Source organism: Phascolarctos cinereus, unplaced genomic scaffold (assembly GCF_003287225.1).
Source record: "Phascolarctos cinereus isolate Bilbo 61053 unplaced genomic scaffold, phaCin_HiC Scaffold_9;HRSCAF=440, whole genome shotgun sequence".
Lineage (NCBI taxonomy): Eukaryota > Metazoa > Chordata > Mammalia > Diprotodontia > Phascolarctidae > Phascolarctos > Phascolarctos cinereus.
The window spans coordinates 155,438,242-155,455,662 of NW_027556402.1; the positions used below are offsets into that span (position 1 = coordinate 155,438,242).

The 17,421-nt window shown below is 36.9% G+C and overlaps 1 protein-coding gene across 4 annotated transcripts in view; it reads right to left on the reverse strand.

Annotated features, from left to right (window-relative positions):
• The window catches only part of LIMCH1 (LIM and calponin homology domains 1), a 365,498-nt gene that overhangs the window by 109,223 nt on the left and 238,854 nt on the right, over positions 1 to 17,421 (reverse strand). For all 4 annotated transcript variants that reach the window (XM_078148667.1, XM_020990988.2, XM_020990997.2 and 1 more), the window contains one exon: positions 5,248 to 5,354. In XM_078148667.1, the coding sequence (XP_078004793.1) occupies positions 5,248 to 5,354 (107 nt within the window). The remainder of the gene's footprint in view (positions 1 to 5,247; positions 5,355 to 17,421) is intronic.

Sequence of the window (17,421 nt, forward strand, 5' to 3'; positions counted from 1 at the left end):
TATTAAAAAAACTAAACTTTCATATAAAAAAAATTCAATAGTTGCTCTTTAAGATTAGTTACCATATGTCATGGATTACATCATGCAATAATGTACATAACAAATTATTATTTTATGTATTCACCAGCTCTTCTGATCTGATAGAAGGAAAAAAAATAACTAGAGAACGTGCTGTTATGGCTTCAATCTAGCATTGCTATAACAATTTAACAACGTCCCCTTGTATAGTGCATCCTGGGGCTGATACGATAACATAAAAACAACAGCCTAGATGAAGGGCTCTGGGGACAGGCAGTTGACTTCTCCCCAGATCCTGAACCCTAGAAACAAAAGGAAGAGTATTTCTCTGGGCAATATGGGTAACAGCATTGCAATCTTTATATAAAAATGGTTATATTCAAACCATGCTAAGGAAAAGGGAAGAACTTAAGGGAAGATGATGAACTAGTAAGTTCCCAAACTTATTTGGCCTACTGCCTGCCCCATTAAAAAAAAAATTACTTAGTGACCCCCTGGAAATCTACTTTCTTTAGTAGTTTTTTTTTCTTTTTACTTTCTTTAACAGGTTTTTTTTTGGGGGGGGAATTTATGTCATTTCAAAAAATATAATTTTTTTAAATGATACATCTAAAATTCAATAATGTATTGTAAATTTGTGGGTTTTTCCCCTTTTTGATGACACAATATTGTGTCATGTAACCCTATAGTAGCATATTGTAAACAAGTCATCACATCCACATATTACTGGCCATGCATGCAATGCGTGACATGCTCGCCTGCCAATACTTGCTTATTAAAACCTGTCAGCAGACTTGACCACTGATCAGGTGTAACTTGCATTTTCAGTGTTTATTTGGAAAATAATGTAATCACTACAACTATAATGTAATCACTACAGCTTTAACTCTGTTACACAACAGATGAAAAATATATGAATGGATTTTCAAAATGTTCTTATTTTCTCTTCTTTCCTTATGCTTCCACCACCCCTTATTTTTATTCAATGCCCCCCAGTTGCACCCAAGGCTACTACCACCCCTGTTGATCATTCCAGCGCCTCCCAGGAGGCACTATGTCAACTTTGGGAGCCTAAGGACTAGTATGGAAAACAGGAAAAAGGAAAATGAAAAGGGGAAAGCATGAGGAAAACAAAAGTCAAAGACCAGGAAAAGGTGGGAAATGGGGAGAACTGAATGACAGGAAATAAAAGGAGGGAAAGATACTAAAATAGAAGGAAAGAGGACCAGAGAGAAAAGAAGAATGGGGAAGGGTGGGAAGAGGGAAGAAATTAATTAACAGAAGTTAATTGTAAGGTAATTATATCAACATAATTGAAACACCCTGGCTCTTCTCCTTGGACCCTCTCTCCCTTTGCCCTCTCTTTCTCCCTTCCTTCCTCCCCCCACCCCACTTGCCTTCCTCTTTTATAATTATAGTCCTACTGTAATTACCATAACTTCTTTGCAATCTGAATTTAAAAGCTCCCTGGATCTAAACACTGCCAGTTATAAGGCAGGGCCCAAAAACATCTTTGTTTTCTAAAATTCTAAAATGATTATAGATTTTAGAATTCCCCTAGAACTAGACTCTCACTAAAAATCCTGCGTAGATGACATGAAGGCCATAATTTTACAAAGGGATGGTCACTTCTAGCTTTAAAATTTTGTTTACTTAAGTGAGGTATGCTTTCCCTGGCTCCCTAGATGAAAATGTATGTAACATTTCTGTCAAATCACTAAACTGCCATTACCCCCAGCCACCCAACTTTCAGTTTCAACGAAAACACCTGATAGTCTATGAAATTCAAAACGGGAGCTAGTTTCTCTCTTCCCTGAAACTATAAAACTGAATATTTTGATTTGCAGATGGCCTGATATGAGTTAAAAGTTTCAAATCAAGCATGGAAACTGCTTACAACTTAGTACACCCCATTCTTATCAGAAGATACTCAAAGATTATGAAATTATTTACCATGGTTATTTGCTCAACTGAAAAAGTCTCAAAGGGCAAGCAAAGTTCAGCCTCTTTAGCAATAATTATATATAATATATATGCATATATATACATACATATGATGTGTGTATACACATATACATATCACATATATATATGTATGTATACAGAAATATACATATACACACACATATATCTATCCAGTGCCCAGGATCCTCATCCCAGAGTCCCAGAATAAAAGAGGGATTGTCAAAGTGACCTTGTCCAACCCCTCGAATTGTGGTAGAGTGGAAAGCACCTAGGTCCAAAGTCTTCCCTGTCACTTTGTACTTGAGTGACTTTGGCCAAACTGTTTCTCAATTTCCTCCTCTGTAAAATGAGGGGGTAGGAGGGGCAGCTAGGTGACGCAGTGGATAAAGCTCTGGTCTTGGAGTCATAAGTACCTGAGTTCAAATACAGTCTCAGACAATTGATGCTTACTAGCTGTGCGACCCTGGACAAGTCACTTAACCCAGACTGCTTCACCAAAACAAAACAAAACAAAACAAAAAGGCAAAAACAAATGTGAAGGGGGGGGTAGGACCAGATTATTCAGTATGAAAAGTCTGTTCTAGTTCTAAAACTCTGTGCATACAATCCCTCATTTTATAGAAGATCAAGCTCCCAAAAGTGACCTGTACAAAGTCCCACACAGTGGTAGAATTAGGACTAGGATTCGAAACACCAAATTCTAAATCCAGGTTTTTTGCACTGTACTACAATGTTTCCAATTAAATAAGAACATAATTTAATTGAATTGAGCAACAAAGGAAAAATTTTTATTTGCATATTTCCAAAGACTAGCTGTTTAAAAAACTATTATTTTTCAATACCTGAAGAGTCTGTGATTTATTAAGTTTAGGTCCTCCCCTTTAAATAATGAGGTCAGCAACTCTTCTTGAGGAGTCAGACATGACTGAACGACTGAATAACAAAAAAAGGAACTGTGCCACCCCCCTAAAAAAATTCATCATGGGTTAGCCACCCTTCTGGTGATAAGCCTTTCTAGACTTAATTAAACCATTCCTCAGATGCCTATTCTCTTATCTACTGCAATAAAAATCAATCCAGTTTAATAGCTATTAAGAAAACAGAAGTTCCACTTCCTGGAGCCAAGACGGCAAAGTAAGAAGTAACTTGCTCTCACCCTCCCTTCTGAAAGCCCAGAAAATATCGACCCAGGAAAAACACTGAGCCAGCAAAAAGACAAGGCACTGCAGTCTTGTAGCTCAGCATACTAGGGGGAGATGCTGAGACCCAGGTTGGTGCAGCAGGCAAGTGCCAACACAAGGACCTCTAGAGAGCCTCAATACAGGCAGGGGAACTGGTAGACACCAGCTCAGAAAACCACCTCGGGCAAAGGTGTTCTCCAGCAGCCAAATCATCAGATGCCTCAACATAACTCTGGGAAGCACAACTCCTGCTAGGCAAAACCAGCAGTGAAACATCCCTATGCAAGGCTCGGGAGAGCAGGAGCCAAACATTCAAGTGAAAGCCTGGGTGAGCAGGGAAAGAAGCTTGGGGAAGTGCCCCATTTGCTCCAGCAGAAGAACTCAACATTTTTTTTTTAAGTCAGGAAATAGGCAAACACCATGCACAAAAAGTGGAAATGGACAATGACCATAGATTCTTATTATGGGGAAAGGGATGATCAAGGCACAAATTCAGAAGGGGACAAGATTATCAACATACCCACATCTGAAACCTCAAAGGGGAATATGGAACTGGTCTTTGACCCAAAAAGCCTTCTTGGAAGAGCTCAAGAAGGATTTAAAAAGTCAAATAAGAGAGGTAGAAGAAAAATCGGGAAAAGAAATGAGAGGTATGGAAAGGGAGAGTCAATAGCTTGGAAAAGGAAGGACAAAAATTAATTGTAGAAAACAAGTCCTTAAAAAGCAGAATTGGCCAAATGGAAAAGGAGGCACAAAAATTTACTAAGAGAAGAACTCCTTAAAAAGTAAAATTCATCTAGAAGAACAAAAGGTCCAGAATATCAAGGGAACTAATGATAAGAAACGCAAGGGAAGGTGGCCTACCTGTATCAGATCTTAAATTGTATTATAAAGCAGCAATCATCAAAACTACTTGGTACTGGCTAAGAAACAGAGTGGTGGATCAGTGGAATATATCAGGAATGTACAGTAACAGCCACACTGTTCAATGACTGACTTTGATAGACTTGGCTCTTCTCAGTCATGCAAAGATCTAAGACAACTCCAAAAGACTCATGATGGAAAATGCTATCCACATCCACAGAAAGAACTATGGAGTCTGAATATAGATGGAAGCACACTATTTGTTCTCCTTTTCCTTTGCTGTTTTGTTTTATTGTTTTATTCTCATGGTTCCTCCCATTAGTTCTAATTATTTTTTACATCATGATTAATGGGAAAATATGCTTAATATAAATGTATAAGTAGAGCCCATATCAGATTGCATGCCATCTTTGGGAGAGGGGAGGACAGAAAATTTAAGGAAGTTAATATTGAAAATTAAAAATAAGTGAATTAATTCTTTTTTAAAAAAAAAGAAAGAAAACAGGATCACCTCCACAAGACAACAGGAATCCAAGTGGACTTTTATTTTTAAATTTACCCCTAAGATCTCACAAGATACTTCTTTTTTACTATCCTGACCATGAGCTAACTCTTTCATTAGAAACTAGTAAGCCTTTTCATTTAACTATTAACATTCTGATGCAGGAAAATTTTTGGCCCAGAGCATTACTGGAATAGTCATGCTGCATTAATGTAGTTAGCAATAGGCTCAATAAAGGATTTATTTTCAGAGAACTTAAAAGCTGACAGAGGAAATGAGTAGTTGCAAATATAAACAAAGATTTCTCTACAATCAATTGCTTTCACGGCTTAATCAACTGAGTGTAGTTTTGTTTACTTGTCTTGCAACTTCAAACCACCTATTCAAAAGATCAAAATTGTAAGCCCCTAAATGTTTCTTGAAATTGGTTGTAGCCTACAAGAGATTTTGTACAAATGTCTTTACTTTCTTCCCTCCTTAGAACTTTTTCTACTCTCTAAAAATCTGGTTTTTGTGTACAGTATCTTGTGTCTAACAGAATTGGGTTAGGTTTTATCCAAAAGTACACAGGAAAGAAAGTTGATGTAAATGTTCTGAAACTTTGATTTTTATCATCACTGTTACATGCCTAACAACATTAACAATCCCCTTAAACCATGCTCACCTCCCCCCAAACACAAAAGATTGCTCTATGTATGAATGTACATTATCACTTACTTGACTGCTACTCTATTTGAAGTGTCCTGGAGATCACCTGGGTCAAAGAGTTGAGATTCTTTAAGTCCAAGCTCTTTGCAGCCTCTTAAGAATAAGATGATATTGTCCTGAAAGAAAGCAAAGAAATTCAGTTCTTCTTCATCTGAGAATATCTCAGCAAACTAGTCCCTTCCCTTTAATAATTTAAATTACTAAGAGACTCTAGTCATTTATATTCAGCTCAACTTTAGGCTAACTTGTATATTACACAAAAAAATACTACACAGGCAAGCGAAGGGCATTATATTTCATTTACCTCGGGACACTTGAAATTAAGGCATATTCACATATCAATTTACATGTTGTTGCCTTGTATGGCTGGCCAAATTTTTCCTCTGAGTATGTCTTTTCTCCCACGCTAGATTATAAGCTCACTGAGAGCAAGTATTTGTGATTTCAGCACTATGATAGTAGGTAGTTTGGGTGATTGTGACTCATGAAGCATCCTGGAGACTGGGGAGTTCTTGTGAAGGCACAAAAGAAACTCATCTACATCTCTGGCTTAACTAGACTCTTGGGAAATTTGAAGAATGAAAACGGCAGAAATGGAACAGAAGTAGAGCCCAGGAGAGGAAACAAGAGAGTCGGACAGTGGAGTAAAGAAAAAAACAAAAAGGAAAACAAATGCTAGGAGCTACAGTAGCAACACAAACAGGTCAACTGGGCAAGACCTAAATCTGGCTTCAGAGAAAAAGTCCAAACTATTTGTTTTTACATTAAAAGTGTCCCTCTTAGGCATTCTGGATGTATGATGTCATACTGAGCAGATCTCCCTGCTTAATTCCCTTTTCCATCCACTGCCCCTCGAACAACCAGTGTTAGCTTTGGTCTAGCGGATCTCATTTTTTATAATAAACTGCAGATAGATTTAATCTCTTCATATTTCATTCAACTTTGAAGCAAAATATTCCCCATGTAAAGATATTTCCACAAAAATAGCTTATAAATATTTAAAATTCAAAAATGTCTTCTTTCTCTATTGCCTTAAAATTTTCAGTAATCATCAACCTTTCCACAGTTCCATGAGAACATTTTTACCCCAACAAATAACCTAAATCAGAGTGTTCAATCCTGATTAGTTTCACTTGTATTAATCCTTCAAAACACAAAGAAGTATGAAATGCTAAGTCAAAAACAATTTCTAAACCTGATCAGTTTCTCTATCAATCAAAGCAACTGTTTTTAATTGAGGAAATTTTTTCTAATCTTTCCGTATTTTCTACTCCCACCCCTGTAGATCATTAAGTTTAAAACCTTCTTGGTAAAATTTTCCCCTTTTCAACACAGTTCTAGGGAGGGAGAATAAGAAAAGGCATATGTAATGACCTATGATGTAAAATGATCTTCCTGTTTCAAAATTAAAACAAAGTGCTATATTGGGCCAGGAACCTCTATTGTCTAATGACAAGCCTTACTGAGTTCAGAGAGACTCATCATCAGGTTGGTGGCAGGGTAATGAATGTTGTGACCATAAAACTCTCCAAGGTCATTTATTAAACTAAAAAGTTGATTATATCTGTTTGAGTGGAGGAAGTATCCCACTGACCAAATCATAGATGCCTTTAGTTGGCTCTACTGAATGACATTTCAAATATAAAGGCTATCCTTTCTCCTCATAAAATAATTTGATCACATACAAATATATTGATCCATTAGGGAAGAAACTAAATAGAGCTCACGTCCCCACTCTTCTCCATCTGTCTGCATTTCCATATCTGCGCTGGAAAACATTTACACTACCCACAACCATTACAAAATACTCCCACCCCTTCCTCCAATTATCCAAGGATAGTGCCCCATCATCTCACTCATTACCCTCACAGTAACAGCAAAACAAATAGCCCAGTCATCTGGGGCTCCTGCTTCTTCCCTCTTCATAATGAAGGCAGTAGTTCTACTACAAATGGTACCACATATCCTTCCTCTACCCAAATTCTTCCTAACCATTAGAAGTAATCACAGTGAAGGGTGGGGGCAAAGCCAAGATAGCAGAGAAAAGCCAGCAACTCACCTGAGCTCTCCCCCAAACCCTTCTGAATATCTTTAAATAATGCCATAAAATAATTCCTGAAGCAGTAGAACCCATAAGAGGACAGGATGAAATAATTTTCCAGCCAAAGACAACTTGGAAGGTCAGCAGGAAAGGTCTGTCCTACTTGAGTGAGATTGGAGCACAGTACAGCATGGACTGTGCCAGCACAGACCCATCCCAAACGCAGCCCCAACAAACCAGGAGCAGGCCTTGGGAGTCACTGAGTCAATCACAGCTGCTTCCAGAGCTCTCAGCCAACAGACAGTAAGGAGGTAGAAAAACTGGTCAGAAGCAGACTACAGGAGTCTCTTTGCTGGCACTGTGGGTAGCACTGTTCTGCCCATATTCAGATCCAGATCACAGTCCTGGTGGCAGTCCCAGGGCGAGGAAGGGCACTTGCTCATCAGAGCTTGCGGCCAGTGGAGCAGGGACCTTCATCACAGTTCCATGGCAGAAAAGAGTGCTTGTGGTTGCTTGCAGACCAGGAGAGTAGTAAACACACTTCTCCTTAGATCATACCACCTTGGAAGAACTGAAAACTTACAGGTCTCTAGAAATATCTCTGAAAACACCCCTACCCAGCAAAACTGAGTATAATCCTTCAGGGAAATGATGAATATTCAATGAGATAAAGGACTTTCAAGCATTCTTGATGAAAAGACTAGAGTATTAGGGTAATTAGGAGTATAGATAGAGGGCACAGGTGTGAGTTGAATATGAAGGGATGATATAAAAAATAAAATTAAGTGGTGAGAGAGGAATGTTAAGAGGAAGAAACGGAGAGGTAGAAAGGGGTAAATTATCTCATATATTATATAATGGGGTAAATTATCTCATATAAAAGAAGTAAGAAAAGGCTTTTACAGTGGAGGGGAAGAGGAGAAGCAAGTGAGCCTTACATCAGAACAGGCTCAGAAGGAATAACATGACATACTAACTCAATTGGATATAGAAATCTATCTTATCCTACAGGAAATTAGGAGGGGAAGGGCATAAGGGAAGGGGAGGAGGAGTGATAGAGGAGAGAGCAAATTTGGGAAGAGGCAGTCAGAAGCAAAACATTTTTGAGGAGGGACAGAGCAAAAGGAGAGAATGGAATAAATAGGGGTGGGGCATAGGATGGAGGGAAATACAGTTAGCAATAGTAAACTGTGAAAAAAATTTCAAAGCAACTTTCTCTGATGAAGGCCTCATTTCTCAAACGTATAGAAAGCTGAGTCAAATTTATAAAAATAAGAGACATTCCCCCAACTGATAAATGAGCAAATGATATCAACAGTTTTCAGATGAAGTAATCAAAGCTATCTATAGCCACATTAAAAAAAAACGCTAACTCACTACTGACTGGAGAAACGCAAATTAAAACAATTCTGAGGTACCACCTCATACTTATTAGATTGGCTAATAGGAGAGAAAAGGACAAATGTTAGAAGAGATGTGGGAAAATTGAGACACTAATGCACTGTTGGAGGAGTTGTGAATTGATTTAATCACTCTATATAGTGAGTTGGAACTATGCCCAAAGGTCTATAAAACCATGCATATCCGTTGACCTAGCAATACCACTACTAGCTTTCATCCCAAAAGAGATTAAAAAAAAAGGAAAAGGACCTATATGTCCAAAAATATTTATAGCAGTTCTTTTCTGGTGGCAAAGAATTGGAAATTGAGAGGATGACCATTGAAGGTAATGGCTGAACAAACTGTGGTATATGATTATGATGGAACACTACTGTGCGATACGAAATTATGAGCAGGATGCTCTCAGAAAAACCTGCAAAGACTTACATGAGCTGATGCAAAGTTAAATGTACTGTGTACAAAATAACAACAATATTTTGCAATGATCAGCTGTGAACGACTTAGCTATTCTCAGCAGTACGATGATCCAAGACAACTCTGAAGGACTTATGATAAAAAATGCTATCCATCCCCAGACAAAGAACTGATGGTGTCTGAATACAAACCGAGGCACACTTTTTTAAACTTCCTTTATTTTTCTTCAGTTTTGTTTTGTCTATGTTTTCTTTCAAAACATGACTAATATGGAAATATTTTACATGACTACACATATCAAATTGCTTGCCTTCTCAATGGGGTGGGATGGAGAGGGAGGAAGGCAGAGAATTTGGAACTCAAAGTTTTAAAAATGAATGTCAAAAATTGTTTTTACTGCAATGTAGCTGGGGAAAAATAAAACACGAAAAATAATTTTTTTTAAAAGAAGTAATCAAGGTGGTAGTCAATAGATTACCCTTCTGGAGTTAAGCCAGTAAGATTATCCATTAGCAAGTTTTATTAACAGGAACTTTCTAATTTGATATATACAAGGATGACTGGTGTCTGTTCATTATTATGACAAGAAATTTCTTACTTTCTGAACAATCAAAGAAAAATTTAAAGTACATGCACTATAGTTTTACTATTATTTATTTTATTGAATTCTAATTCTTTGAAAATTGGTAAATACTACATGATATACACGTTAGGGTTGCTTATAAGTATATATATGTGCGTGTGTGTGTGTGTGTGTATATATATATATATATATATATAAGAGAGAGAGAGAGAGAGAGAGAGAGCGAGAGCGAGAGCGAGAGAGAGAGAGAGAGAGAGAGAGAGAGAGAGAGAAGAGAGAGAAAGAGAGGGCATATGTTTACATATAATCTAGTTATATAATATGCAATAAATGTAAAATGCAAAATTTGGTTAGATGGATGAAATGAGAGGAAAAACCATTTGCTTTTTGGTGTTTTCCCTCCAATCAACAAGCATTTTTAAAAAACATATTAAGTTCCAGATACTGTGCTTGGAGCTAGGGATACAAAAATAAATATCCAACATTTTCTGTCTTCAAAGACTTTACATTCTACCAGTGGAAAACAAAATGTACACATATAAATAAAGCAAAATATTTACAAAGCATATACAAGGTAATTTGCAGGGGAGGGGAGGGGAGGAGAGAAATAGAGCAACTAGGTGGCAAAGTGAGTCTAGAGTCAGGAAGACCTGAGTTCAAACCCAAGCCTAGACACTTAATGTATGGCCTTGGGTAAATCACTTAGCCTGTTTGTCTCAGTTTCCCCAACTATAAAATGAGGTTAATAACAAAACCTTCCTCTTAGTGTTGTTGTGAGTAGGAGATGAAATAAAATTTGTCAAGTGCTTAGCACAGTGCTTAGCACATAGTACACACTATATAAATGCTTATTCCCTTCCCCTAACAGAATATCTTTGATAGAGTATTGTCTTAATATGTGATAGCACTAAGATGCTGTGAATAGGATTTTAGCCAAGGAGCAGGCAAATATTTTGTAGATATTGAGAACCCATTTAAACTTACTATGGTACCTATATCAGAATGAAACCCAAGTTCTTCACTTCCCTTGAAAATTTTTCTTTCAATGAAAGAAGTTACTGAAGTTTGACATTTTAATAATATTTTCATAAGTTCAAATAATTTTAATTTAAAAAGTAAACCTCTCAAAATCGAAAGAAAAGCAGAACTGACCAGGTGTGAGAAATCTCAATATGAAAATGAATATTTTCTGTAATAGAATACTACTGTGCTATAAGAAATGATGAGGAGGCAGACTTCAGAAAATCCTAGAAAGACTTATATGAACTGATGTTGAATGAAATGAGCAGAACCAGGAGAACATTATACACAGTAACAGCCACATTGTATGATGACTGACTTTGATAGACTTAGCTCTTCTCAGCAATGCAAGGACCTAAGACAACTCCAAAAGACTCACCATGATGGAAAATGCTATCCACATCCAGAGAAAGAACTATGGAGTCTGAATGCAGATGGAAGCATACTGTTTGCTCTCCTTTTCTTTTATTGTTTTGTTTCTTCTTTCTCATGGCTCCTCCAATTAGTTCTAATTCTCCTTTACATCATGACTAATGTGAAAAAATGCTGTATGTGAATTATAAATGTATAAGTAAAAATATGTGTAAGTATAAAAGTATAAATGCTGAATATGTAAGTGGAGCCTATATCAGACTGTACACCGTCTTGGGGAGGAAGAAGGAAATTAAAGAGGAGAAAGTTTAAAACTCAAAATTTTATGGAAGTGAATGTTGAAAACTAAAAATAAATAAATTATTTTTTGTTTGTTTGTTTGTTTTTTATTTTGGTGAGGTAATTGGGGTTAAGTGACTTGCCCAGAGTCACACAGCTAAGTGAGTGTTATGTGTCTGAGGCCACATTTGAACTCAGGTCCTCCTGACTCCAGGGCCAGTACTCTATCCACTGCGCCACCTAGATGCCCCCAATAAATTATTTTTTAAAAAAGGAAAGAAAATGAACATTCTTCATATAGACTTCTTTCCCCAGTTTCCAGATTCCTTCTTCCTATCCTCTAATATGCCATGCCAAAGACCCTGAAGCCAACAAAATGAAATGGAAACCACGCAAGCAAATATATAACTTAAAAGATGGTATTTTCAAAGGAACATAGAATATACACATTTGATTTTTTATATTTTGTACCCAGTTGGGGGAGAGGGTAAGAGTTCTTTAAAGGTTTTACTGATCTATCACCTAGCAAAATACCTTGCATTTGTAAACGCTCAATATTTAAATGTTCATTGAATTGATTCAAACATAACTAAACACAAATTCTACTACATGTAGAGTAATTCTGATCAGGGTAAATAAAACCTTTTCAGAGCTTGCTACCCAAAATGAAAGAAAAAAGAAGATGAGAAAAGATGCTGTCTAGGAATTACTTAGGATCCCTAATCAAGATGTTCACAGTGATCACAATAGACTCCCATAGAAATTCCCTAACTCCATGCTTGTCTAGACTCCTGAGAAAGGCCTGCACATACTTTTCCTACACGTCGCCATCCTGGACAAGCACTCACCCTCTCTAATGGCATGGTATTTGTTCACTGCGTGAACAGTGGGCACAAAAGCACTGTGTTGCCAGCCAGCCTGAACAATCTGAGCTGGAAGGTTGAAATTGCTGTAGGTCTCCTTCCAGCTCCTTGATGCAATTTAATGACTCTGGAGAACTGCCAAGTTCCAAACAGGAGGGAAGCCAGGAGAAAGCGCCACCCAGCCAACAGTTAAGCATTGGGCAAAGCCAGCAGTGACCAGGAAAGGCAAAAACTTTCATTACATGAAATGCATCCTGTAAATTCCATCTGGCTTGCCCTTCATACTGAAATTTTTCCACATTCATAATTCCAACCAAAACACATCATAGTGTCTAAATTTTGAATGACAGTAGGTAGGGAGACACTGGTTTACCGCTATTTTCCCTGCTGAAAAGTAGTATTCCAACTCCAATAAAAGTCCAGCAATAGTTTATGATGCTTTAAATGAGTATAAAATTATTTTTAAAAAGTCTGTTCTTCAACTTAGACCTGCCATAGTTTTAAATTTACCTGATGGAAAAAAACAACCATTCTAAGACAGATTACAGGATATATGATGGAGGTAACCCTTGGCCTATTAGCGACGGAAAAGTTCTTACCATCTCTTGGCTAATTAGAAAGTATTATAAATTTACTCTCTATTTAATCCTCAAAGAGGAAATTCCACTCTCTGTCTAGAATACTCAGGGCTAGTACTCTAGAACTTGTGAATTCCCAAACTTTTAGTCATTCAAGAAGCCAAGGTTGGCACTGCCCAGGAAATCTCCCTTCTTGGTATAGGATACACACACACACACACACACACACACACACACACACAGGTATATATGGTTAGATTCTGGAACCAAAATTTGTCCCTCTTCTACTTAGTACATTGGAGTTCAGAATCACTGTCCATGAATTCTCCTGTCATGCCAAAGGGGTACACACATGTCTATCAATGCCCCTGTTGTTATCTCTTGGCTAGGAAAGCTAGCTCTCTCTCTTTCTCTCTCTCTCTCTCTTTTCCTCTCTCCTCCCTCTCTCTCTGTCTCTCCTCTCTCTCTCTCTCTCTCTCTCTCTGTCTCTCTCTGTTCTCTGTCTCTGTCTCTCCCCCGCTCCCTTCCTCTCTCTTCCTGCCATTCTCTTCTCTGATCTGCTCTCAGCAACCAGTGGGCAAACTCAGATTATAATCCTGCCCCCCAAATAAAAAGTCATCCTTACTTCTTGGGGAAAAATACACAGGATCCTCCAATCCCCACTTTACAATACAGGTTCACTTTGCAGCACACACAGTTCTGTCTTCTCTATAGTGAAAATGCAAATACTTAGGCTACTTGAATTATGGTTATTTGTATATATAAATATATACTCTCCAAATAGATTATAAGCTCCTATATGGCAAGGCCTATGTCTTGGGATTTGTAATATTCTTACAAGATGTCTAGCATAACACCTTGCATATGATTTTGAATATTCATAGTAAATTATATTTCTAGTACAATAGTTCTATCAAAATTACTTCTTCCTTCCACATATTTATGAGCAGCTGGCTACTGATTCCACTTCTAGGGTTCTTATATTCAATTTTGTTTGTTTGTTTGTTTTTTCAAGGCCCAGGGTCACATAGCTAGTGAGTATCATGTGTCTGAGGCCGGATTTGAACTCAGGTCCTCCTGACTCCAGGGCCATCTGGCTGCCCCTATATTCACTCTGAAATATACCTTTTACCTCCTCTTTCTAGGCTCTTCCTTTTGATCTCCAATGGCCCTAGAAGAGATCCTGCCTTTCAATAGGTCTTGGGGAGGTATTATTTACTTCTCGGCAGGTGAAGAAAGATAGGCCACCATGCAGTATAAAAATCATTACATTTCAAATGCAAAAATCCCATCTTTTATTTGATTAAACAAAATCTTTAGAAAAGTATTAAGAAGCTTAAGTGATTTTTAGATCTGGATTTGAATTCATTTACATAACTGTTGTCCATATGTATCTACTTTGACTTTCTCACATTACCCATAAGCTCTATTGAGTGTTTTCTTAATTTGATATAAATATACTCCCTTAACAGAAATTCACTTAGCATTCAAAACTTAAGGACTTGATTAAGTATAATTCTGTTGCTATTTTGTTCCTACTATCATGTTGTCCTGGAAGCTGCCATCAGCTGGGACACTTGATATTTCCTTACTGAAGGGTATGCTATAGCTAAACTCAGAAAACTGTCTAATGTCTTTTTCTAGGCTTAAAAACATTTCACTGTGCTAAATGTCTTTAATAAGGCCACCAAAAGGCAAAGAATAGGAAAATGAGGAGATGCCTATCAATTAGGAAGTGACTAAACAAGTTATGGTATATGAATGTGATGGAATACTATTGTGTTTTAATGATGAAGGGGACCATTTTAAAAAAACTTGAGAAGACCTGTATGAACTGAGCAGAACCAGGAGAACAATTTATACAATTACAACAATATTGTAAAGATAAACGACTTTGAAAGACTTAGGAATTCTGATCAACATAATAACCAACCACAATTCCGTAGGACTTATATTGAAACATGAAATCCACTTTCTGATAGATCAGAATACACACTGATAATGCATTTTTTTAAAAACATGACTAATGGGGAATTTATTTGGTTTGACTATGTATATATTTGCAATGGGTTTTGTTGTTCTTGTTTTCTCAGTGAACAAAGGAGGGGAAGGAGAAAAGAGAGAGTTTAGAACTGAAAATATAATTAATTTTTTTCTTTAAGACCACCAACAATCAGTTGAATAGCAAACAAACTGTTAGTTATGGAACTAGTCCCTATAAGTAGGACTTAACATTTTTCTGATATTATCTGATTACCCAATAAATTATGGCTGCTAAATAAGAGCTGAGTATTTCATTCCTAACTTTGCACATTGTTTTCTTTTCCCACTGAAGTCCACGAAAGCCAGTGGTGGAACAATTATTTGTTAGAAAAAATGGGTAGAAAGAAGGTGATATGAAACTAATTGTTACTGTTATCACCTTAGGGAGAACAGATGTTAACCAGGGTAAAACTCTTGGTTGTGTGGTAGTACTATGCCAGGTGATGTTGATAATTCCACTTTCAGTTCTTAAATTCTGGGATATTTGAAATAAAACACATTACTATTAATAACATTAAAGTATAGTTATCAATAGTAATCAGATTTATCGTTCTCTCTTTAAATGTGAATTCAAAAGATTTTTCTCCTTGACTGATTTTATTACACACCTGGTAAAAAATATTTCCAGTGCAATGTATTTTACAATGGAAATCAAATGGAAAATAAGATTTACCCAGAAATTTGTATTGTAGGAAAATTAGCTATAAGTAATCACCATTTTCAGTTAAACAATCTATTATCTGACGTTTGAAGCAATCTTACTATTTGTAAAATGATCTTGTGGAAATTGTAGTTGAACCACTAAAATGCAGTCCCAAACTGACAATCTTTCTGAACAGCCTTCAACTGGTTTTATTACAGTGGCAATGTCAACTCATAAGACATGACAACTTACTGTGAACCTAACATTCACTGCAGGCCAATCATCTCCCCACAATTTACTAGACAGATGGGGCTTGGCCCATCTCCATTTCTTTCATCCTTTACAATATGAATAAGTATTCACACTTGTCTTTAAAGTGCAGCAAGTCAAGACAACAGTTTAATAGTTAGGAGTGACCTCAAGAACAAAGTATTGCATGGTTTAGGTCAGACATATGGATGACATTAGAAAAAGAAACAGGTTTGTGGAGAGGCTAACTTGGTGTGGCAAGTAGGAGCTATGTTGATAGATCAAAATAACCATTACTCCTATCACGTTTGCAAGTCACAACCTTTATACTGGAGGACTAAATAGTCACCAAGGACAGAAATACCACAAATTAAAACCCAAAGGCAACCTTTGTACTGGGTGACTTATACTCACTGCCTGAAGTAATTTTGGTAGTCAAAATTTACAACTGGAGAAAAAATTCACTTGATGGCTTCAGAAACAAGAGAGAAAAAATTTGGCAAAATGTCAATCCCCTCCTCCCAAACTTATCAGGACTCTAGTCTTATTTTGAGCTTTATTATGGCAATTCTCTATGTAATTAAAATAGTGTAGGGAAAAGACTCTTGACTTTGTAATTATACACAAAGGAAAAGTTCAGATCATGCTCAAGAAACACAAAAATAAAGAAAAGATCAGAATACATTCCTACAGCTACTTTTCAAGCGTACAACCGGACTAATTTAAAAATTAAAATTAACGGATGGGGACTCTAACATCCTGAAGAGTACCTCACATGTAGCTGGCATCCAAAATGAATCAAGCAGTTCAAACTGTACTCAGTATTGAAGTTCAACTCATGTAATCTAAATGTGAACAATTAAAATGAATGAAATTATTGGGGGTGGGGTGGGAAGAGGCAACATGGCTACAAACAGAGCTCTCTGATCAAGTCAAATTAAAGAAAAATGTGCAGAAATACAGGAGGAAATATGTGATCAGTGATGAGTACAGAAGATGAAGTTGAACCTATAAAAATAGTGTCCGGAAGACTAAGAATGAGCCTCCAAGAATGAGCTGAGGCTTTAGAGAAACTGCTAAAGATACAGAAAGGGCTTCGCAAGCTATAATTGCAGAGTGGAAAAAAAAAAAGAAAAAATGTCTTTGCTGGGAGAAGATGGAATAGTAAACAGAGGACAGAGAGAAGACAGAACTGCTCAGTTTCTATTATGCCTTTATCTTTCCCATTAAGAATAACCTTCAGGGGCAGCTAGGGGGTGCAGTGGATAGAGCACTAGTCCTGGAATCAGAAGGACCTGAGTTCAAATCTGACCTCAGACACATAATACTTGCTAGCTGTGTAACCCTGGACAAGTCACTTAACCCCACTGCCCAACTAAAAAAAAAAAAAAAAGAAGAATAACTTTCAAACTGGAAAGGGTAGAACAAGTATAAACAGAGAAAACTGAAAACCCATATATAGGAAAAGAAAATAAGTGAACACTTAACAGTTTAATATTAGTTTTGTCTATGAGCCTGGACAAACTGGATACCAAGGCATGAAACAATCTGCAAATGTAGCCAGTAAGTTTGAGAAATGTATGAAAGCACAAGAATGCTGAGCAGTGTCATAACCCTGAACAGGCAAATGATTAATTTTCAAATGGGAGGAAAAAAAGATTTTGCAAGTAAGTTGAAACATTGAACTTTGTACACAA